The sequence below is a fragment of the Rousettus aegyptiacus genome, unplaced genomic scaffold, assembly GCF_014176215.1.
Source record: "Rousettus aegyptiacus isolate mRouAeg1 unplaced genomic scaffold, mRouAeg1.p scaffold_m13_p_3, whole genome shotgun sequence".
NCBI lineage: Eukaryota > Metazoa > Chordata > Mammalia > Chiroptera > Pteropodidae > Rousettus > Rousettus aegyptiacus.
Genome location: NW_023416306.1, coordinates 20366965 through 20390777, shown reverse-complemented (window position 1 = coordinate 20390777; position 23813 = coordinate 20366965). Strand labels below are relative to the sequence as shown.

At 39.3% G+C, this 23813-nt stretch overlaps 2 protein-coding genes across 4 annotated transcripts in view; both read right to left on the bottom strand.

The window, feature by feature from the left end:
- The window catches only part of CTNNAL1 (catenin alpha like 1), a 53996-nt gene extending 37232 nt beyond the window's left edge, over positions 1-16764 (bottom strand). For all 3 annotated transcript variants that reach the window (XM_016130004.2, XM_016130005.2, XM_016130007.2), the window contains exons 1-2: positions 16544-16764; positions 1956-2145 (exon numbers count right to left, since the gene is read on the bottom strand). In XM_016130004.2, coding sequence (XP_015985490.2) covers positions 1956-2145; positions 16544-16684 — 331 coding nt within the window. In that variant the 5' untranslated portion in view covers positions 16685-16764. The remainder of the gene's footprint in view (positions 1-1955; positions 2146-16543) is intronic.
- Positions 16765-18416: 1652 nt separating this feature from the next.
- Positions 18417-23813, bottom strand: part of TMEM245 (transmembrane protein 245) — an 85183-nt gene continuing 79786 nt past the window's right edge. The window contains exon 17 of the mRNA XM_036238613.1: positions 18417-23282. Coding sequence (XP_036094506.1) covers positions 23237-23282 — 46 coding nt within the window. The 3' untranslated portion in view covers positions 18417-23236. The remainder of the gene's footprint in view (positions 23283-23813) is intronic.

Below are 23813 nucleotides of genomic sequence, written 5' to 3'. Positions count from 1 at the left end.
TGTGTGACCAGCTAGTGTTGTACCTTTATGCGGAAACCCGAAGTCAGTTAAATACAAATATTTATCAAGTTCCCATATAAAATATAAAACTTGACTAGTAGCCACCCAAGTAAAAAGTAAAAACACAAGAGTTTAACACAGGAAAAGGAAAAAATAATAATTTTAATGATAATTATTATTTATTGAGCATTTCCTATGTCCATTATATTGTAACACTTCATAAACATTAACATTATCCCTATTTTATAGATAAGAAAACTGAGGTTTTAAAAAGTTTAGTAGCTTGCCCAATATCACGCTGCTAGCAAGAGAAAGAGTTGGGACTAAATTCCAGGCAGCCTGACTCCAAAGACCTAGTTCTTTATCTCTAGTGCATATTATTTCCCTTGAATACAAAATGTCCAGAGGAGAAAATAGCTATTGGCTGAATGAGCTAGAAACATTTCAGGAGTGATCTAAGTCTTAGATTTGTACATCTTAAGAGAAAATAGACTTCCTTATTATATAACCCCAGGAGAGTCAACTCAAATGTATTTTCATTCTCTTACCTAAGTGACTATAAGAGGCAGTTCTCAAGAAAGGAAAGGACATCTCAAATGAAAAGAAGTAACATGTAGAGCCCACGGCATTAGCTGGCTTCTGAAGACTGTTGCATGGGGCTGAGTGGGCTTATAATATTTGCAGAGTACCACAGTCTACTTGAGTCAGTGTACCATGTCCTCTTGAGTTCTCACCCCACACTGAGCACAGTGGCACACTACAAAGCCAATAAGGTGGGTAGGACTTAGGCTGCCCTTACATTAAAAGAAAACAAAAACAAAACCCGCCTCTTGAATTAATTAAGGGTTGTTATAAGAAACAGTAATATGAAGAACATCTCTACATTTTCTATTGAATTGTCCACTGGATTATGTAATGTCTTCTGTACAAGTGCCCACACAATAATTTAGTGCCAGGAAAAAAAGTTGCTCTCCTCTTGACAAGCTGGTTTGTTTCCTTTCAACAAACAATGAGAATTATATAATCCTATCTTTCCCACATTTTTGTCTTGCCTTCCAGGAAGTACAAAGATAAATTTCATGCTTAATTAGAGTAACAGTGTTGGCCAAAGTTTCCAGTATATTTATCTTCATCTCCTATTTTAATAGGCTTACTGAAACGTATCTTTAATTGAAAACTATTTCAAATCCTTTTAAAAGTATAAGACAAAATATAAATTATGACTAGAATAAGGCCGTCTCCTGTATTCCACATAAAATCTATTCTCTACCCCCAGCAAATGGCTAGAAACCTGAGACTCGATCCAGAATCCTCCCTTTTTTTAAAATCAATAACCAATTTCTATCTATTTAACTACCTTAATGAGTATTTTGTGTACTCCCGCTCTTTATATCACTAGACACTGCCTTGGTTTGGCTTGGTTTATTGTAAAAGCTTCCTTAATTAATTTCCCTGCCTTTAGTCTCAACTCTCTCGATTAGCCCTCATTTGTTCATTTCCTCCACACTACCAGAAAGATTTCTAACAAAAAACTATATGTCTTTCATCTGGCTCAAAATCCCGTATCCACCATCTATAGAATAATATCCAAAGTCATTCATATAACATATCATGTCATGGATAATCTGGTTGGCTTCTCTGTATTTACTTAGCCTAATCTCGCCTACTCTCTTACCTGATGGTGACTCTCCAGAATCATCTGCCCCTCCCTCAGGATTGCCCACTGCAGTAAACAGCACCATAGTTTACCCATGCTCTTTGTACTCCAAACCTTGGAGTCATCCATGACTCTGCTTCCCATCACATCCCACATCCAAGCTATCAGCAAATCCTATCGGCTCTACCTTGACAATAAAACCAAATACAACACATCTTTGCTCAAAATAAGACAATTTTCCATCATGTCCAAAGCAATAAAATTGGTATAATTGGCTTCGGTACCAATATGTACATACCTGCTTGTTTAGCTTCAATACAGGCAATATTTATTTCTTCTTTCAAATCCCGGTTTTCATTGGCTATAGCTTCCCCTACTTTAACGAATCTTCCAACTGCCAAGTTGACGGCTTGTCCTACACGCTGAATTGCTTGCAGAGTTTTATCAGACTTTTTGGTATTATCTTTATGATTAATGAGTGTGGTGATCTAAAAATAAAAGATAAAGTAACTTGCTTAAATTTTATCTCAATAACTTGTTTTTTAAGTTATAGCACTAAGGCCAAGGAAACTAAGCCTGGCACTCTAGACCAGCCTCATAGACTAAACTGACAGTTTAACGCTTCATTCAACCCAGAGGCAACGAGCAAAGCATGCTGCCACCTCTCCTCAGGACAATGTTTCCATTAATAACAATTAAAAATTTACCCAAGGGCAGATATCTGGGGCATAGAGTTCCAGAATCCCCCCAGATATTTCAATAAATCTTAAAGACAGGAGAAAAATAAGAGAAGATGGACCGTTACAAAGAACCCAGAAAAATCAAAGCACTTCAGGTCTAGTCTCCTCTACTATGACTTGAGTTGTCATGAGGGTAGAGATAGCATCTTCTTCACCTTGCGTTCCACTCCAGTGCCTAGCATGAGTGCACGCGTTCTACAAAATGCTCTATGTGCCATACATGTTTACTGAAATTAGACACTGAGAATGGCCATTATAATCTATACTGTATACTTCTCTAAGTTTTATTGTAGGCTCAAAGTAAACGAAATACCAAGAATTTGAACACTTGGTTCCAGGCCCTGAAATAAAATACAAAAAGTGACAAGTTGGTTGAAACCAATATAAACCTTCAAAATGTCTTACAAAATTAGTACATGAACTTTGCTGACATAAGTATATTTCAAGAATGTTACATGCAAAATATAGATACCAAATAGTACACATTAAGCATAATTCTTAAATGATTTATATAAATATATTAACAAAGACTAGAATAGAGAATTAAGGGAAGAGGAAAGAAATCACTCTTTGAGCAACCACGGTGTGTCAAGCACTTTATACATTATGGCCTTAATAGTTTAGAATCAGGAATGCCTGGGTTTGAGCCTCGGCTCTGTCATTACTAGATAAATGACCTAGGGAAATATATTTAATCTCTCTAAATTTCCTTATCTATTATATTGTTTTTCAAACTTTCAATATTTCCTAGATGCCAGGTCCTAAGGATGCTTCAGTAAACAAGACCAACAGAATCCTGCCCCATCTGGCTAACAGTCTGGTAGAATTACAGTAATTCAATCATACAAAATATATTTGTTGCACATCTATCATACGCCAAATAAAATTCTGGGCAATGATAGCACAGCAATGAAAAAGAAAGGCCCATGATCTCATGGAGCTTACATTCTAGTGTGGGGAAAAACACAACAATCACATAAATAAAAAAAAAAAATTAATATAAATGCTATGCAAATGCAAATTAAAATAGGATATGATAGAAAAAATCTGTGTGGCTACCTGAAATTAGGTGATCTTCCATGAGAAAATGACATTTAAGCTGAAATCTAAATGATATCAAATAGACAAGCCGGCAAACATCAGAGGATAAAGCATTCTAGGGAGAAGAAACAATTTTTTTAAAAAAGGAGGGGTCCCCTAAGGAATGAGGTAAGACCAAAAGTGGTTAAAGAAGGGTGGGCAAGAGGGCAGGCGCAAAACCGGTATCCAACAGGTAGGCATAGACCAGCCATGTAAGGCTGTGAACTGGAGTAAAGAGTTTGTATTTTATTCTAAGTGTGGTAGGAAGACACTGAATGGTTTTTAAGCAAGAATATGATATAATCTCTGTAGTGGTTTTTACATGTGTCCACAGATTCTTTGATATTTCTCCCTTCAAGAAGTGGAGCCTCATTTCTCTCCGCTTAAGTATGGGCTAAACTTAGTGAGTAACTCACTTCCAGTGAATAAAGTAGAAGCAATGGAGTAATTTTGAGGGTAGGTCATAAAATATATTGTGACTTACATCTCACACACTCTCTCTCTGGGATCAATCACTGTGGGAGGAAAACTGCTACCCTATTGTGGAGGACACTTAAGCAACCCTACAGAGAGTCTCACATGGTAAGAAACTGAGGTCTCTGGCCAACAGAGGGAAGAACTGAGGCCTTCTGCCAACAGCCAGATGAGTGAACTTGGGAACAGATTCTCCAGCCTCAGTTCAGTCACGCATCGGGATTACTGTGGGCCCAGCCAATATCTTGATTTCAATCTCATGAATCCTTAATCCAGAACCACCAAGTAAATCACTCCAGAATTCTTAACCCAAAAGAACCGTGAGATGATAAATGTTTATTGTTTTAAGGTACTACATTTGGGGTATCTTGTTATGAATTAATAGATAACTAATACATATTTTGGTACCTGGACCTGGGTCAATGCTGTAACAAAACCTAAAATACAGGAGTGGCTCTGGAATTGGGCGATGGAAGCCAAACAAACTTTGAGTTTTGAGGAGTTGGTAAAAGAATGCTGAAGAAACTTTGTAGAAGCATGACAACCACTGAGGAGGCTTGAAGGCTTAAAGGAAAGTGAGAAAAATCTTCTTGGAAACTGGATGAAAAGGGATCCTTGTTATGTAGTGGCAGAAAGTCATCCTCAGTAATGTGGAAGTTAGAAAACATACCTAATGGAATGAGTGATCTAGCTAAGGAGATATCAAGGCAGATTTTGAAGGTGCCACCTGGTTTCTTCTTGCTTATAGTAAATTTCAAGAGGAGAGGCAGGAGCTAAAGGAAACACTTTTAAGTAAAAAGAAGCCAGGACTTACTAGATTTGAAAATTCCTAGCTTCTCCAGATGGCAAGTGATGCTAAAGTTAAGCATGGCTCCCAGGCAAAAATAAAATTCAGGGCACTGTCAGGAAAACAAGATGAAACTAATAGTGTGAATATTAAAATCTTACATTAAGATTTTAGGAAGATTCAAGGTGTTGTGTCACGGATCCATTTGGTTAAAAAACAGGTCTCCTAAGAAGCTTAAGGTTTGACCCTTAAGAGTCCCAAAAGAAGCCCAAGTTGGAGCAGGGCTTATTGTAAAGAGATATGTGGGTATGACTTGTCTAATGGAGTGAGCCCAATAAGATTCACAAGAGACTCATAAAACTTTAAGATGATTATGCTGATAGAAATGCCAGCAATTTAGACTGAAAGAGATATATCAGTACAAAATAAAAACTTTTAAGCTTCTGTACCCACAAACTTCCAAAAGCAGGGAGGAGCAGGCTGAGAAACTATGAAGCTGCAAACATACTCTGCTTTTCATGAAAAAGGGTGAGACACAGGACAGTACTAAGGGCCATGAAGAATTATTCCCAGTCCTTGAGTTTTAATCAAGGAACTGTTAATCTGTGCCCGTGTGGATTTCAGAATGCTATGAACCAGTGGGTCCTCTTTTCCCCATTTTCAAACAGAAGTATATAAGTTAGCGTAGGCCTCCTATCTTCCTGGGTTTTTTGGGGAGCCTTTTTTTTTTATTAACAAAAATGTCTATACTAGTTATCCTATGCCAGTCCTACCACTGTAAGTTGAGTGTCTGGGAAACGGCTTGTCTTTTTTTGCTCATGGGACTTCAAATCATAAGGAACTATACCCAAGGAGCTCCACGTAAGGAACTACCACAAACAAGAAGCCTCGTCTGAATCAGATTGAGATGCCAACATCTTGGATTTATAGCTAATGCCATAAAGCAGTGGTCCCCAACCTTTTTGGCACCAGGGACCAGCGCTCCCATGAGAATCTACTCTCTGATGATCTGAAGTGGAGCTGAGGCCGTGATGCTAGTGCTGGGGAGCGGCTGCAAACACAGACGCAGCTTCGCTGGCCTGCCCGCCCTTCACCTCCTGCTGTGCAGCCCAGTTCCTAACAGGCAACAGACTGGTACTGGTCTGTGGCCTGAGGGTTTGGGGACCCCTGCTGTAAAGGCACGAGAGTTTTGGGAGGGTTGGGGGTATAGTTTACAGGTGAGAAGAATGTAAACAATTTGTGGTCAGAGGGTAGAGTGTGGTGGTTTTAAAATATTTCCAAAAATTCTTTGCTATTTCTCCCTTTGATCCATTCTCTTCTGAATATGGGCTGAATTTATAACTATTAGAATAAAGAAGAACAGTATGCTACTTTTAAGGGCGGATAATAAAGACATTCCAGTTTCCATCTTACCCTCTCTTTGAGATTATTCACTCTAGGGGAAGCCAGTTGCCATGTTGTGAAGACAACCGATCAGCCTGATGCAGAGGCTGACATGACCAGGAACCATGACCAACAGTGAGCATGGATCTGAGAACCACACAGGTAAGCCACTCCCAAATTCCTCACATACGGAAACCAAGATAATAAATGTGTGTTGTTTTAAACCATTAATTTGGGAGGTAATTTATTTTACAGAAATAAATAATACAAACCCAAATGTATGTTTTTAAAAAGAACACTCTATTCTTGGGGAAGAGAGGATTACTAACTTAGCGAAAGGAGAGACCAGTTAGGAGACCAGTTAGGAAGCTGTTGCCATAGTCGGCTTGAAACAAAGTGGCAACAGTCAAGATGGCAGAAAATGACAAACTGGGGAATGTCCTGAATATATACAACTTGCTTGCTGGATTAAATTGATGTTGTCAAAGACCTCTAAATTCGTGGCATGAGAAACAGGGTACATTGACATAACATTAACATTTCTATGTGGCAGGCACAAAAAACGTGTTTTACAGAAATAATTTAATCTTCACAATAATCTTAGGACAAAGACACTACTTTATTCCTTTTTTACAGATAGAGACTGACATTAAAACATGCCTATTTGAGGTCACACAGCTATGAAGGGGTAAAGCCGAGATTCAGAGTCAGATCATTTGATTCTGAGGCCATACTTTTTTTCCAGTTTCCTGAAATACAGTTGACATGGCACATTGTATAAGTTTGACTACAACATGATTCCATACCATGTATATTGCGAATGCTTCCACAACATATTGCAAATGACCACAACAGTAGGTAACACCTCCAGTACCTAACATAATTTTTTTTTTTGGTGATGGTGGTGGTGAGAACATTTAAGATCTACTCTTGGTGATTTTCAGGTTTACAATACAGTACTGTTAACTATAGTCACCAAACTGTATATTATCTCCCCAGAACTTATTCATCTTATAACTAGAAATTTATACTCTTTGATCAACATCTCCACATTTTCCCCACCACCCAGCCTCTGACAACCACCATTCTATACTGTTTCTGTGAGTTTGGCTTTTTTGGTTTCCGTATGTAAATGAGATCATATGGTATTTGCCTTTTTTGCCTGAAATTTCATTTAGGTTACTGACCTCAAGGTCTGTCCATGTTGTCACAAATGGATTTTCGTTGCAAAAGAATTTTCTTCTTTCTCATGGCTGAATAATATTCCATTGTAAATTTATACTACTTCTTTACCCATTCATTCATAGAGGGACACTTGGGTTGCATAAACACAGGACCGCAGATTTCACTTAGTGATTCTGATTTCATTTCCTTTAAATGTGGGATTACTAGATCACATGGTAGTCCTATTTTTAATTTTTTGAGGAACCTCCGTACTGTTTTGCACAGCAGCTGTACCAATTTACATTCCTACTCTAAGGGCACAAGGGTTCCTTTTTCCACATCCTCACCAACACTTTTATCTCATCTTTTTGATAACAGCCTCTTCTAACAGGTGTGAAGTGATACCTCACCGTGGTTTTAATTTGCATTTCCCTGATAATTTGTGAGGCTGAGCATCTTTTCATGTATCTGTTAGCCATTGTGTATGTCTTCTTTAAAAATATATATTCAGGTCCTCCACCCATTTTTAAATCAGATTGGTTTTTTTTTGCTAGTGAGTTGTATGAGTTCCTTAGATATTTTAGATATTAACCTCTCATCCAATAGATGGTTTGCAAATATTTTCTCCTAGCCTGTAGACTGTCTTTCATTCTGTTGATATTTTGGTTTATCTTACTGTGCAGAGTTTTTAGTTTGTTGTTGTCCCACTTGTTCATTTTTGCTTTTGTTACTTGTACTTTTGGTGTCATACCCAAAAAATCACCGCTAAGACCAATGTCAAGGAGATTTCCCCCTATTGTTCCTTCTAGGAGCTTTACAGTTTCAGGTATTACATTTAAGTCTTTAATTCATTCCAAGTTAATTTTTGTGACTGGTGCAAGGACCTAGTTTTATTTTTTGCACGTGATTATCCAATTTTCCCAACACCATTTACTGAAGAAACTGTCCTGTCAAAATATTAGTTTACCACATATGTGGGGGTTTATTTCTGATTCGATTGTGTTTCATTGGACTATGTGGCTATTTTTATGCTGGTATCATACTGTTTTAATTACTGTAGCTTTGTAATATAGTTTGAAGCCAGGAAGTGTGATCCCTCTAGCTTTGCTCTTCTTTGTCAGGAATGCTTAGGCTAGTTGTGATCTTTTGTACTTTGGTACAAATTTTACGATTGTTTTTCAATTGCTGTGAAAACTTCCATTGGAATTTTGATACTGATTATAGAGATTGCACTGAATCTATAGATGCCTTTGGGTAATATGGACATTTTAATAATATGAATTCGTCTGATCTATGAACATGAGATATCTTTCCATTTATTTGTATCTTCTTCAATTTTTTTCATCAAAGTCTTAGAGTTTTCAGTGTACAGATCTTTTACCTCCTTGGTTAAATTTATTCCTAGGTATTATATTATCTTAGATGCCATGGTAAATAGGATTGTTTTATTTTTCAAATATTTTCTTGTTAGCATATAGAAACAATTTCTGCATATTGACTTTTTAAAATTAAATGTATTGAACATTGGTCAATAGCATTATATAAATTTAAGATGCAGAACATTATAATTTGATATCTGTATATTCTATTGCATGCTAACCACCAAATGAGGACATTGGACATCATGGGGAGGAGGAGAATTAGGATTTAAATCCAGATATTCCACTCCAGAGCCTGGCCTCTTAACCACTTAGCCATACTGCCTTCTTTGCCTTATGATGTTAATAAGAGGATTAAATGAAATGATCCAAGTATTGCGTTCAACACAGTAATCTAGTTTATGGTAAGCATTCAAAGGTGTATTATAATTAGCTCTCTTATTTAATGCTTAGGTATTATTAAAGATAAGAAAACAGGCTTAGTGAAATTAAGTACTGGCTCACACAGCTAAGCAGCAGCCTAGTTTAGAATGTGAACCTAGGTTTGTTTGACACCAAAGCTACCCAGTACCCTTTCTTTTAAGGGGGGTTTTCAATCTTCTTGATTTTTTAAATTTTTTTGGAGGGTTGCAGAACACTTTCCTCAAAATGGAATATTAACTAAAAGCCATGGGGTCATCATGTTAAAGAAGAGTTACTATGGTTAAATTTTGAGAATGTCTCTGGGTCGTGGTTCTGGGAAGCAGGGAAAAAGATACGAATTGTATAAAACCAGATTCGTTTTTCTCCACACCTGATAGAGCCTAGGGAACTCAGTACCACCTGGAGAACAGAGGGCATGGCCTCCATCAGTTATTCCATACGACTACCTTGAAAGAGCCACAGGAGTGAAAGGGAGTTTAAGTTGTGTTTGTTAAATCCTTTATTTACATAAAGCTTTATGTTTTCAATCAGAAAGAAGAGATCCTGCAATTAGGCTAATACCAACTGTTGTTCGGTTCTGGAACACATTTCGCTTTCACTACAAGCATCCTCCCCAGTGCATAATTAGGTGTGGCTGTGCTCCTACTACTCCAAGCAATCTAGAAAATGTTCAGTCCAAATACAGGCATGCCACTAAAATTGACAGGAATCGGATCGATTTTAAAAATTTCTTACTAAAATTATGTCCAAACTTTTAAAAAGGGAGGTCCAAAAATTATACATGTTGTTAAAAAAATATAGGAAACTTAGGAAAGCCTAAAGAAATAAAAATGACCCATAATCTCACTACTCTGTGAGTATTTTGGCATAACTCAGTTTTGCCAAAAAAAAAAAAAAATATATATATATATATATTGAATTACACAGTTTTACAATCTGAAGCTCAAACTTCAGTTTCCTTATTGTGCAAAAAATAAGACTATTTAACATTAAGCACAATAGTAGCAGGCATTATTTTGTGTTTTATATGTGTTAATTCATTTAATGGTTATATCTCTATGAGGTAAATACTATTATTACCCTCATTTTACAGATGAAGAACCTAAAATTTGAAGAGGTTAAGAATTTGCCCAAGGTCACATAGCCAGTAAATTGCCTACACTCTTAATCACTATACTTCCTCTTTCTTCCCAGGGCTGGATTAAGAATCACGGGAAAAGACAGCAGGCAAAAGAGCCTTGTAAATTATAATGTGCCAAATAATATTTTTCTGCAAAATAGAAGACATATTATATTGAGAGTTACAACCGGGAGTTGTCCTAACACTAGCGTCTAGAGAATGTCTAAATGAACCAGAAAGGAGGGCAGAGAAGGTAACCCATGGGGAAGACAGAGAATCTGATATACTGAAGAACTCTGCTGTGGATAAAAGAATAAGAACTAGGGCTTCCTTGATACCTTCTAATGAAGTACTGCGCTCTAACAAAGTACATCCTTGCAGTTAAGAGAAAGATCTCTGGTGTCACTTTGCCTGGGTTTCAATTCTGGCTCTGCCATGTGGCAAGTTATCTAACCTTTCTGTGACTCACTGTTCTCACCTGTAAAAACAAGAATAATAATTAGTAGCCATCTCAAAAGGTCATTGTGGGGAATAAATTAGTAAATGTAAATAATGTACTTTCAAGAGTGTCTGGTATATAGTAAACACTACATAATTGTTAGATATTATACTGTTTCCACTTCTAGAATCTCTGTTCTTTCCTCCTGTTTGTGATGTTATTTTTATTTTTTAGAATAACTGACAATACTCTTAATTTAAATGGATTTACTTAGTTTAAGTACTCATTTTATAAGGAGGCAAGTACTCATTTTATAAGGAGGCACTCATTTTATAAATGAAGACCACCAGGAAGAAAAAAAAGAATCATAGCCCAGATAAAAGGGCAAAGCCTTGATTCCCTGGGACTTGAAGAATAAGGAAGCCAGTCCAGGAAGTTTGTCTCTGGGCTTAACTCATGTGGAAAAGGCTGCATACTAAACCTGAAGAGCTCAGAGGAGGCACGCATGATGGGCTTTACAAACCCAGAGACCTAAAGTAACCACACAGGGTGGTCTGAATGTAAAAATCCCTAACTAAATAAGTGAGTCATGGCCAGTAGTCGTCTTAGGCCTATAGTTTCCTTGACAAAGGTCAATCTTTGACTTTGAAATTGTCTGTCATCTTTATGCATCCAAGACAATAAACTTTTGAAATGTAACCTTTCTAGATCCCTTAAAGGCACAACCACCAGCACCAAAGCTCAGAACCCCATTGTTACCTTGTTGCCCACATACCATCTCTATGTGCTGTAAATGTTAACTCTCCTGTACTCACCAATGTAAAAGCACATGTCTCTCTGTTTTGCTTGTTATGGGTCTCAGAGATATCCCAGTTCTGCTTTCTCATGCCTCCCTAATCAACCACCTATGGATTCCCTCCTTAGGTCTCCTCTTTTGATTCTAATGTATAAAAAGGCTGCAAAGCTCCCCTTCTCTGGAGCATTTTCTCAGTCCATTGAGATTTTGCTTCCTGGCTCAGATAAACTCTTATAAGACTTTTCCTTAGGCTAGACATTCTTTTGTCAATACACATCAGTAAATTCTTAAAATTATTAGATTTTAAAAAATCAGCTCATCAGCAATAGAAATGGATATTGAAGAAAACACAGCAAATCATGGGATGTGCTTTATGAGGTAGAAAAAAGGGGCATTTTCACTTACTTTATATATGATTTTATTGTTTGAATTTTGTGTTTTATCTTTGCAATTAAAACATATATTCACATATGCGAAACAGCAAAGAGGGTCCCACACATAGTCTACTGATCTCCAGCTTAGTGACACAAGAACCCTGAAAAGCTTCCGAGACCGTGCAGAGAGAAATGGGAAGATGAGGTGAACTCTCTTAGAAATATAAAGGGTCTGTACAATGGTGAGTGAGGTAAATCTATCATAGACAGGAAAGGACTAGTGGCTGGTGGAATAACATTCCACACTAGGGAGGAGCAGTGTGGCAGATCACCCTCCTCCCTTCCTTGGATAAAAACCTAAGATTGAGAGTGGGAGTTTTGACAGGAAGAAGAAAGTGATTATTAAGGAAGGTGGGGAGTTGTTCTGCAGAAAATGTGTTTAGGACTTGACCCAGAGTTTTTAAAAAAATCTGTCTGAATTAGAAAATACATAACAAATGAGAGTATATAATATATACATATGGTTTTAAAAAAAAATGAAATACATATGCACCCATCACCAAGCTTCAGAGAACATCGCCAGTACCTCTGACAACCCATGTACCCTGTGTGGCCCCTCCCTTTATACACCACCCACTTTGCCCTCCCTAGAAGAAACCACTATCCTGATCTTGTGCTCAACACTCCCTTATTATAACTATTGCACATGTTATATCCCTAAATGATATATGGTTTTGTTTTGTCTGGTTTTGAACCTTCAATTTTTTTTGCTCAACATTATGTTTTTGAGATTCATCTATACTGATAATTACAGCTGTGGTTCATTCATTTCACTGCTGTATAGTATCTCATTAAAAGACATTTGGTTGGTTTCCAGTTTGGGGCCATTAGAAGTAAAACAACTATCAACATTGCAATCCATGTCTCTAACACATGTGCAGAAGTTTCTCTAGTGGTACAGATTTAGGAATGGAATGCTGGGCCACAGGTAATACTCACCAACTTCAGCAGATGACATCAAGCTGTTTTCCAAAATGGTTCTACTACTGACATTTCCATCAGCTCCACTTGTTCTCATTGTGCTTCTAATGTCACCGAGTTCTAATGAAGTTGAACATCTTTCACACATCTTTTAGACATCTGTTACCTCTGCTACAAGATGACCACCAATTTTTAATTGGTAATCTTATTTTTGATTTATTGGAGTATTTTATTTATTCTGGGTACTACCAATTATTTATTTGTTGGTTATTTATGTCGTGATTATATTCTCCCACTTTATGGCTTATCTTTTCAATTTTGATGGAGTCAAATATATCAATCTTTGTTTAGAGTTTGAACTTTTGGTATATTAAGAAATCCTTTCCCACTGCTGAAGATATTGCCCTATTTTTTTCCCAAAAAGTGTTGTAAACTTTCACTTTCATATTGATGTCCTTAATCCATATGGAATTGATTTTTGTATATAGTGTGAGACAGGAATCCTGTTTCATATGTTTCTATTTAGATAACTAATTGTCCCAGACCCATTGTTTTTAAAGTTCTTCCTTTCCCCCCTGACAAGCAGTGCCAATTCTGTGATTCGACAAGTTGCCATATACCTGTGGATGTTTCTAGGTTCTCTATTCTGTTTCACTCGTATATTTGTCCATCACTATTCTTATACCCACATCATCTTAATTACTATAGTTTTATACTAAGTTTTGAAATCTGGTAGAGTAAGTCCACCCGCCTTGTTTCTCTTCTGGCTATTCTTGGCTTTTTACTGTTTCATATAAATATAAGAATCACCTTTATCAAATTCTACTTTAAAAAATCCTGTTGAATCTGGTGACAGCCAGAGGGGAGGGTGTTGGGGGACCTGGAGAAAGCAGTGAAGAGTTAAAGAAGTACAAATTAGTGGTTGATAGATGGTCACAGGGAGAGATGGAGCATGACATAGGGGATGTAGTCAGCAGTAATGTGATGGCCATGTATAGGGCCAGAGGGAAGACAGAGCAATCGGGGATCATTTCATAAACTATGTAAATGTCTAACTAATGTACTGTATACTTGAAACTAACAACAGCAAAAAAAAAATCCTCTTGAAATTTTCATTGGAATTGCATTAAATTTATTGATCAATAGGGAAATCTGATGTGCCTATAATATCAGTTCACCTAACCATGAACTCAGTACTTCTCTCTTAGTTAGACCTACTTTGGCTGTCCATAAAATTTTTAAATTTTCTCCATGAAGTCTGGCATGTCTTTTGTTATAAATATATTCCTCGGAACCTCATTTTTATTCTAACAAGTATTTTTTTAGAATTAATTTTTTGTTATTAATGTGTACAGAAATGCAGTTGATTTTAGTATCCTACATTTGGTGTACTTACCAAACCTCCTAATTTTTGTAATTTATTTGTAAACTCTTGAGTTTTCTATGTAGATAATTATATCACAATAAGAGTTTTGATTCCCCCTTTCCTATCTTTACACCTTTCACGTCTCCTTGTCTTGTTGCGTTGGTTAGGGTTTCCAGTGCTCCACACTTTCCCACTTTGTTAACAGTATTCTGGCCATACTTTATACTTCTTTTTTACCCTAAACATTATTTAACTGTTCTTGTTGAATACAGACAATCATTAGTAATATCAGTTATGGCATTGTGCTAAAGATATTGTTGTGGGTACATACGTGTGGGATGCAGAAGCTCAGCTTTGGCCTTGAATGAGTCTTTAACAGAAAAGAAAAAAAAAAAACTGGCATTTTCCCCTTGGCATTGACCTCTAGTTAACTCTCAGAAGCAACTGCACATTCCTCCTCCACTCTCCCACTCTCTCCACCCCTTTACCCTGAATTATACAATGTAGAGCTGTAGGACTGATACATTTTTAGCAGTGATAGTGTGAAAAATTACCATTTCTCTAGATTACAAACAACCTTCCAGCTTGTTTTTTTCATTGTGGACTCTCTGCACCTATTACTAGCTGACCTCATCACTGCTTCAGATCTCTAGAAAGGACATAACATATGGTGTAGCTTAGAGCATAGACTCCGGAGCCACGCTGCCTGGGTTCAAATCCCAGTTTGACGTGTATAGTTGAAAGTCCCATGACAAGTTACTTAACCTCACTATTCCCAATTTCCTCATCCGTATAATAAGAAAAACATCTATCTACCTCATAGGATTGTTATGAGAATTAAATAAGTTTATAAAGTGCTTAGAACATGGCCTGACGCATAGTCAATGTGAAATGAATAATATATTGTCAACTTGAACTCCACCACTCTCTTATCTCTGTCTCTTAAAACTACTCCAATGTTTCTTATTTTTTGGTGGTGGTGATGGTCTTGGTGGTGAAGGTGGGGGATTTTTGTTTGTTTTTGTTGGGGGCAATGCAGACATTACTAACTGATCTTAGCACTCCTTCCCATTGGTCAGCGCTTCTATCAGACAGGGAAGGAAGTTGTCAGATGTATTCGTTCACTGTTTGGTTAGCCAGGTGAAAATGAGCACAGGTGAAGAAAATGGAGCTTTTATTTAATGAGCATAACAGGAATCCAAGACATGTGCAACTGCTCTTTTAAAATATTTGCAGGGCTGAGATGGAGAAGAGATAGCATTTAAAATTCTTTGGACCAGCTCTGCGCTCCTCATCACTGAACATGTTTAAGCAAGGAACTGGTAACCAGGTGTCAAAAATGCTATAAGAAAGAATTTTTAAATTTAGAATCAAGTAACCTTTAAGATTCCTTCTACCTCTAAAATCTTGGCAATACTAATGTGAGTCATGAAGACGTTGCCATCTAGTTGTGAGTCACACGCATCGCCAACGCGCTCCTGAAGGCACGGAGTTCTCCACTCCCCACAGTGCTTGGCACACGACAACAGACCTAGCTGAGGAATTCTAGCCCTCAGGCTGCGTGTAAGTCGGCTCACGGTAACAAAAACTTCTTTAAAACCAAGCGCGTCAACGAGCTGATTGCAGACTTCTATTACGGCCAACGTATACAGTAAAGCATATATCCCAAATGGGATTTGGCAAAAAGATGTGTATTCGGATTAACTATCGGACAGTCCTTCACTTCACTCCCCCGAGGCCGGACAAAAGCTAACTGAAGTGAGCAGGTTAAGGCGAAGAAGCAGGGTGGCCCGGGGTGAATGGGAGACGGCGAGCCGACACACACGCCGGGGAAAGGGACAAAGGCCTCGGGAGAGCACGCTGGACTTGGAATGCCCCAGCCACAGTGGCCACCGGTCCGGGTTTGGACTGGGGATGCAAACGTGCGCCGGTATTGGATTAAACAGCAGCAGCGAGAGGGCCCCTACGTGTCAGCGGGGGCCCCGCGGGGGTGGGTCCTCCGCATCCGGGGAGTTGGGTTCGGGCGCCCACCCGCTGAGGGGCCCTGGCTGGGCCGGGGCCGCAGGAGCCGCAGCCCCGAGATGCGTCGCGTGGGGCAGGCCGGGCGGCGCACCTGCCGGCGGGGCACTCAGGTCCGCACTGGGCTCCCCGCCCCGCAGCCCCCGGCCGCTCAGCCCGCTCGGCCTCGCCGCCGGATTTCAGAGGGTCCCCGCTCCCTCCGCCTGCGCGGGTCCCCACCGCAGACGGGCGGTCCGGCACCGACGCCGCAGGACCGGTGCGGGATGTGGGCAGCGGCTGCCTCCGGCCCGGGCCCAGCAGCCGCCGCCATCGCGGGCCGCGGTCAGAGGGAGACGAGGGGCTGTGCTGGGCGCCACTTTACCTGAGAAACCAGCGGGAGCAGCGTCTGCTCCACGGAGCGAGTTTTGATCTCGAGTCCTGCGTCGAAGGCGAAGCCAGACGGGCCGGAGCCTTGCACTGCCCTGGCGCCGCCAACGCCAGCGGGGCCCGGAGAGGCGGCCATGGCCCTCCGCGGGTCGCGCAGCCAGGACGCCGCGCCACTGCGGGCCCGCCGCCTGCCAGCCAGCCCGCCCGCGGCGGCGGCGATGCACCCGCGCCGCCGAGGCCCCGCCCCCGCGCGGCCCCGCCCCCGCGCGGCCCCGCCCCCGCGCGGCCCCGCCCCCCTGCTCGCTCAGCCACGGCCGTGCCCCGCCCCCGGACGGCCCGCCTCTGCTTCGTCCCACCGCGCGCTGGTCCTGGGTCCGCCCTGCAGCCCCGCCCCCTAGCCTAGGCCCCGCCCGGCGAGACGCCGTCCTCCTCCCCCTTCTCCACCCAGTCTCCCTCCTACGACCACTCTTCCGTGGGTCCCACACACGTCTCGCCCCACCAGAATAGAAACAAGACACCCGAGGGCCTCCCACGGCCACGTGGTCTCTCACCGCGACAAAGACAACCGTCCGAGCAAAGCTTCCTTTTCTTCCGAAAGGTGACTCGTCCTAACTACGATTCCCGCGTCGATTTCTGGAAGCTGCGCTGGGGCTTGAAACTAACTGGTAGAGCAGACCCAAAGTGAAGTCTGTAGGGAGATTTTACCCTAAGACGGGAATTCTACCAGTAATAGTCTTTCTGGGGTTCCATTTCCCCTCCACGCTGCTCCTTTTCTGACTTTCTCACCAACACTAAGCCGCATTGAAAAGGAAGTATTCGGTAATGTAATTAAGGAGTCTAGGTACTTAGCGAGAAGACATTGATTGGGTGGGTGTCTTTCAAGCTACTGTTCAGAATTGCTCTTGAAGAGGAAATTAAAGAGCATATGGAAAAGCTTCACCTACTGTTCAATACTATTATTTTTGAAAATTACTTTTGAAAATTACATTTCCTTCAGTGCCTAGCACTAACAGTTTCTTAACAGCTGTTCATTGACTGAAAAGACTGTTAGTGTATCCTTCTGACTAAACTCACCGATAAAGCTAAGCAGAGCCCCTGCGTGATTGCAATGGAAAGGAGAGCTGAACGCCTTCCGGTAATGATTCCAAGAGTAAAGCCTCCCGCTCCCCCCAGCCCCCCCCCCCAAAAAAAAAAGGTCGTCAGAAGCACACACCCTCTACAAGGGTCTAGGCTTAAACAATAGATGGAGAAGCATGAAGAAATATTTGTGAACTAGCGTTATCTGCTGATGAGAAACTATTAGAGAGTAGAAAAGATTCTGAGGTTGCTTAGTCCACTCTTAAACCTTGGCCAGAATAATTTCTCCATCCATAATGTCAGATAAGCTGAAGACCACCAACTCAAGATGTCAGCAAGCTCTTTCCCAAGCACTGCTGAAATGTTCCACAGTACTTGCACTGTGGGTTCAGCTCCATCTGCCAGTGCTACATGGATACCTTTGGTATTGAATATAGCCATAACTTAGCTTGTTTTGTTCATTCAGAATGTGCAGTTCCTTTATACAACTTCTTTTATCTGTTATTACTTCCCAGCCATCCACCTTGCCATTTCCTTATCTACTACTGGGCCACCTTATCCTGTGCACTGAGGGCTCCTGCATCAGTCTTGGACCTTTTCAATTCTAAGGTGCCCAACACCCACACTCCAGACACATCTTCCCTTATTATGTAAGTTGCCCATATTTCATAAAAATTCAGAGTAGGCATTGGTGCCAAAGATATCTAAGAGATAGAGGATGTATTTGTGAAAGTCTGATTTCACTGAAGATCAAATTTCTTAACAGAAATGAGACTAAGTTGACCACCTGATTCATTCAACACTAGGAATTTTATTTCAAAATATAAATATTTTACATTTACAAAGAAATTACATCAGTAGGTTGTCAAAGTTAAAGCTAAGACAGCATTTGTGTGAGAATAAAGGTGTACTGTTGTATTTGAATCTTTTTTACTTTCAAACCATCTCCACTTTGCCTGAGAATGCAGAGATGATAGCTTCTCTAAAATTACCTAAGCAATCACAACTTGGTTTCAAAATCAAATGGTATTTGAAATACACTCCAAGTCCCCTAACTAAGTGGCACTGCAAAGGACAAAAGAAGGGTTTTCTTTGGGATGGCTATAATAGGAGTTCTACTTTCTGGTCACTTTAATAAAAAAGAAATAATGTCTGATAAAAAACCAAAATGATGTTACTTTAAGATGTTTCCGTAACTTACACTGAAAAATACAAAGCAAAAAGAAAAATAGGAAACCAGGTGTAAATAACTCTGGACTTGGAGTCAGAAGTTCTGAAACTGAATTCTGGCTCCATCATTTTGTGATATAAACATAAGGGAAAAATCACACACAAAAATACCTTTCTGAGCCTCCAGTGCCTCATCTGATAACACTTAACATTTGCCTATCTCGCAGAATTGTTATAAAAGCATTCCGAAAACTCTAAAGTGCCACGCAAAAGCATTATTAAAATTTAGTATCAATAAATCACCACTGTATTTGCACATTAATTGATCCTTAAAAAACTTGAAAAGACAAATACTGATTTAACACACCATAGGTGGAAAATAACTCTATACTTTACGTATAGCTCTGAATGGCAAACATGTGTTATTTCCAGTATCTCACTAAACCTTGAGATGTATCAGGGTTACGTGGTACCATGGTAACATGCGTACCATTCAGAATTTTCATTAAGGATGTCTTCTAAAAGAGCTGTAAACTTACTCGAGAGCCATGTTTCCCAAAGGACCAGCAGTGCTTTGAGATGCTCTGAGAAAAGGATGGGGAAGCAGATTAAGGTCCAATAAGTCTGAGTAAACACAGTCCCTGTCTCCTCTTAACCTCCAGAAAGAAAACAAACTCAGCATTCCTTGATTTTAATTGACCATGGAGTCCCTTCCCTGCCACACACACTTCTGTTCTTATATAATACCTAATGACATCCCTTTAAACTATTGCTATGAGGAACACATTTTTCCAAAAGCTACTCAACTATAAGACAAAGGGAAGATAACAAGGGGCTGAGAGAAAAAAAGAACTGTATTCTCTTCTGAATTCTGTTACTAACTGCTGTGTTAGAAAAGCCACCTATGGATTTGTTTCTTTCTCCAGAAAAAGACAGAATCACCTAATTATATAAGGCCCATTCTAGTGTAGAATTTCTATGACTTACAGTTTAAAAATAATTAAGGGAATTGTAAATCAAGTCTATAAAAAAATAACTGCTCAGTGGTTTGAGTATACATATTTTTACAGGTCCTCAATAAGTTAATGAAATGAATATATTTTGACAAAATATGTAAAGGCAAGAAATTAATAAAAACAAAAGTACTTTTCTTAGCTGGAACTAGCATTTGGAAGTACGTTGTCAGAGGCTATTTCTGCTGTGAAATGCCTGCTGTGATACTTTTGCACGGGTCCTGGAAGACACTTAGAGGAGACTACAGGTCTAGGCCAGAGGATGGGAAGTTCTGAAGGTTTTTCTATAAACCCAAGGTTGAAAGCTCCGGACATCTCACCTAAAATTATTTTGCTCTAATCGAACCCCTCATGGTCTGAATTTCGAGTATTTCTTGCTCAGTAGTGATACATTCTCAAGTGAAAAATACAACAAAAGTGAGAACTCGAGGTGCTAGGAAGTTCTGAAGGATCACAATGGGTTCATGTTGAAGACCAAGGTTAGCCAGAAGACCTCATCTGCAAGCTCTTTGGCAGCCCTCTTGAACTGGAACAAACAAAAGCTATTGATTTTTAAAAATACAATACCTCCATTAACACTTCTTGGGTGAACCCTCCCACTGTCCATAGTCAATTAATTGCCCATCTCAGAAGTCAAGGGAACACTGCCATCTGACTCTCTAATGGAAGAGAGTGTCAGGATTCCTTGCAAATTTAAGAATAAATAAGACTGATATCTAAGGAAGTCTGACAGAGATCACTTCCAGGAACAGAGAGTGTAATAGGAATTTTGGAACTGAAGCAGGACTTTTATGACAAAGTTTATGTTGAATATCACATGACTTGTTTTTGCTCAGAAAGAACAACATCTGTGTAGAGAGCTTTTTTCTCCTCTTCCTCTTCCTCCGTTCAGTTTACAACTGAATAGTTAATGTGAACTTAAAACTAATAAAGCTGTAAAATGCAAGACATTGTGACATTTTTGCTAGTGAATTCAACTTCACCAATGCATTCTCTGTTCCTAGGGAAACTTCCTCTTTCTGGGTCGAATCCTGAGAATCTAAGGGTTGGTCATCTTTGAGACTTGAGCTTCATACTCCTACCTTTTCATATCACTTGATCTCTATGCCCTGCGAAAATTCTGTAAATCTTCACTATAGATGAGCGGGCACGTTTTTCAGGGTTCAAGGAAGATCTCTCCCAGGCGGTGAGCTTTCTCAGTCCTTGTGCAGTTTGCTGAAGTACTGGGCCTGTTCAACTTTCCTGATCGGGACTGTGTAGCAGCCCCGGCTTCTGATATTTCAGGGTGCTACTACATCACTGCTAATTTTGGCAGCTCTAACCTATTCTCTTGGGGTTCGGCATTCCCGCCCCTCTAAGAACCTGGCATTCATACAAATAATTACATCCAGCGACAGCCATACATTAGCTCGAGTTTAGTTTTTTGTAATATCACTTTAGATAGCAAAAAGCACTTTGGAAAAACGTAATTTGTATATGTACCCTAATTCATTGTGTATAATATTTGCCTCTTATGACTATGTGCTAATTACAGCTATAAACTTATCAATATATAATTAACCAAAAAAAAAAAACTTGATTTGTTTTTTAACCTTTTTAATGCAAAATTTTTAATTTTAGCAATACACGTGATCTGGCTAAGCTTTAAGGTAAGAGAAGGCATTCTTATGAGTTAACTCCTATAGCAAGCACCCTGTATAGCTCCTGGCATGAAATCTAAGTTCCACGCAAACTCTCAACAAATGTTTTACTGAAAGCATTATTAAACAACTGTCTAAAGAAAAGAATGAATTAATTAGTGGCCAAATGTAACGCTGGCGGTTATATCAAATTATAATCGTTGAAGGATTCCTGATAAAAATAAGAGATCTGAATGTCATCTACTATATATATAGTCAAATACCCCATGGTAGCCTTTCTTCTAGATGGAGTTTTTCTTAAGTAATATCAGAATAAATTTAAGCAAATTATAACTATCCTTCTTAGTGAGGTGTTTTAGAAAAAGTGATTGCCACTTTTAAATGTCTTCCAAAAAGGGGATCTTTGATACTTAAGAATCCTTTCTACTCCATATTCCCCTAGGGGCAGAGAAAGAGCCTGATGATTGTTTTTACACAGTGGAAAGGGCAGAGAGCTAACAGCTGAGTCTAGTTGCAGCCCCGTCATTAACTATAGGACAAGTCCAAGGACACATTTTCTATTTCATAGCACTAAGAAAACTGCATAAGATATTAGAAGGAACAATACTGTATATGTCTAGCAGAACTTGCAGACTTATGGAGTCAGAAGATTTGAGGTCAGTTCTTACTAAACTTTGACTTTGAGTTATTCACTTTTCTGAACCTTAGCTTCTCTATCTGTTTGAAACTTATAAAACAATATAAAGTGGTATGATCAATGATTGGAAGTGGTTGTGAAATAATATGCACAAAAAGACTTGTAAAATGTAAAGCACTATGGTTATTGTGATAGCCGACATATTTTAAAAGTCACAATTTAATTCAACAAGAATCCATTGAGAATCTTATGTGCAAGGCACTGTGCTGACGGGAAAATACTACATAAATGTAAAATTCTACTGCCTATAAGTAACCAAGTGGCAGAATTCCAAATGATAAACAGGGATACATTTAACAAATCAGTACTGCTGCACCTGAGATATTTCACTTAAAATATTTGGAAAGAAAAAAAAATCACAACGTGAATTCCATATTGTTGCCATTAATAGCAGCTTAATAAATATTGAACTTCAATGTGGTTGGCCAAGTTTTAGAAATTTGGCAACAGTGTAATAGGGGATGGAGGAAGAAAGGGGAGGAAGAGGTTCAGTCTGTGTCTCCTATGGTTGCAATATACAAATAGATGAATTTCAAATAAGCCATCTCACCCTTACACTTAAGATTTGTTCTTTCTTAAGGAGGACTACACAATGTGGGATAAGGGTAGAAAATTCATTTTTCCTGCTCAAGCAACTAACTATATACTCAAAAGTGAAAGCTCTTTTCATTGAAAAGTGACTGTCATAGAAAAGTCTAAGAACAAATTTCTTAAAACCAGAGAAAATTATATTTTTTAACAGCAGGTAGTTTGGGTCTCTTAAATTAACTTTATAAATACATATTATAATAATATAGATAAGCAAAGTGGGAAAATGTCAAGCCATGGTACCAGTGTATAAACGGAAAATTTTCAAGCCACCGTAGCAACAGTTAAGTGAGCAAACCACATTTCTGAGCTCAAAAGCTGTGCTTCACAGCAGACCACAGCAAGCTTTTTCTTGTCCTTGCTTTCTGTATGGAAGGTCAGGAGGCTTCTACTTCTTTTCCCGGGCTCTGCATGCGAGGCAGAGCTGAAAGGACTGAAGGCCACAGCTGAGCTGAACTCATGGCAAGGCTCAATTTCCCAGAGAAATCACTGCAGAAGTCACGTCAGTCTACTGAAGATTTCAGATCTTCAGAAATGTCACGGAAAGTCCTATAAGAAGAAAAGATAAAATGATTGGTTTTGTTTTTGGAAATAAGGGGGGAGAGAGAGGGTGAAATATAACCACAGAGATACAAAAGAGTATCTAACCAGTAATTAATCGCTACAGAATATCTTCTTTTTATAATCTGAGAGCCTTGATGAGGTTATGTACTCATTATTTTTTCTTAATATTTTCACTGCTAGTTGTTTCACATTCTTTAATAACAAGAACTCCAGTTTTTTGCTGAGTCCATTGTCTCCTATCCAAAAGACTTTCCCCAGACTCCCTTGAAACTGATGACCATGTGACTAAGTTCTAGCCATTGAGATGTTAAGTGGAAGTTTTGTGTGACTTCTGGACAGTGTCCTAAAAAGGGAAGGGCAATCTTCGACCCTTCCACCTTCTTGCTGGCTAGAAAATGAACGTGACGATGTTAAAAAGAAAAAACACTAAGAGACCAAAGATCAAATGCTAAGTGGACATATTTTATTGCAAAACAGGAAACCTTACCCAGCAGAGTCCAAGCTCCGAGGGATGCG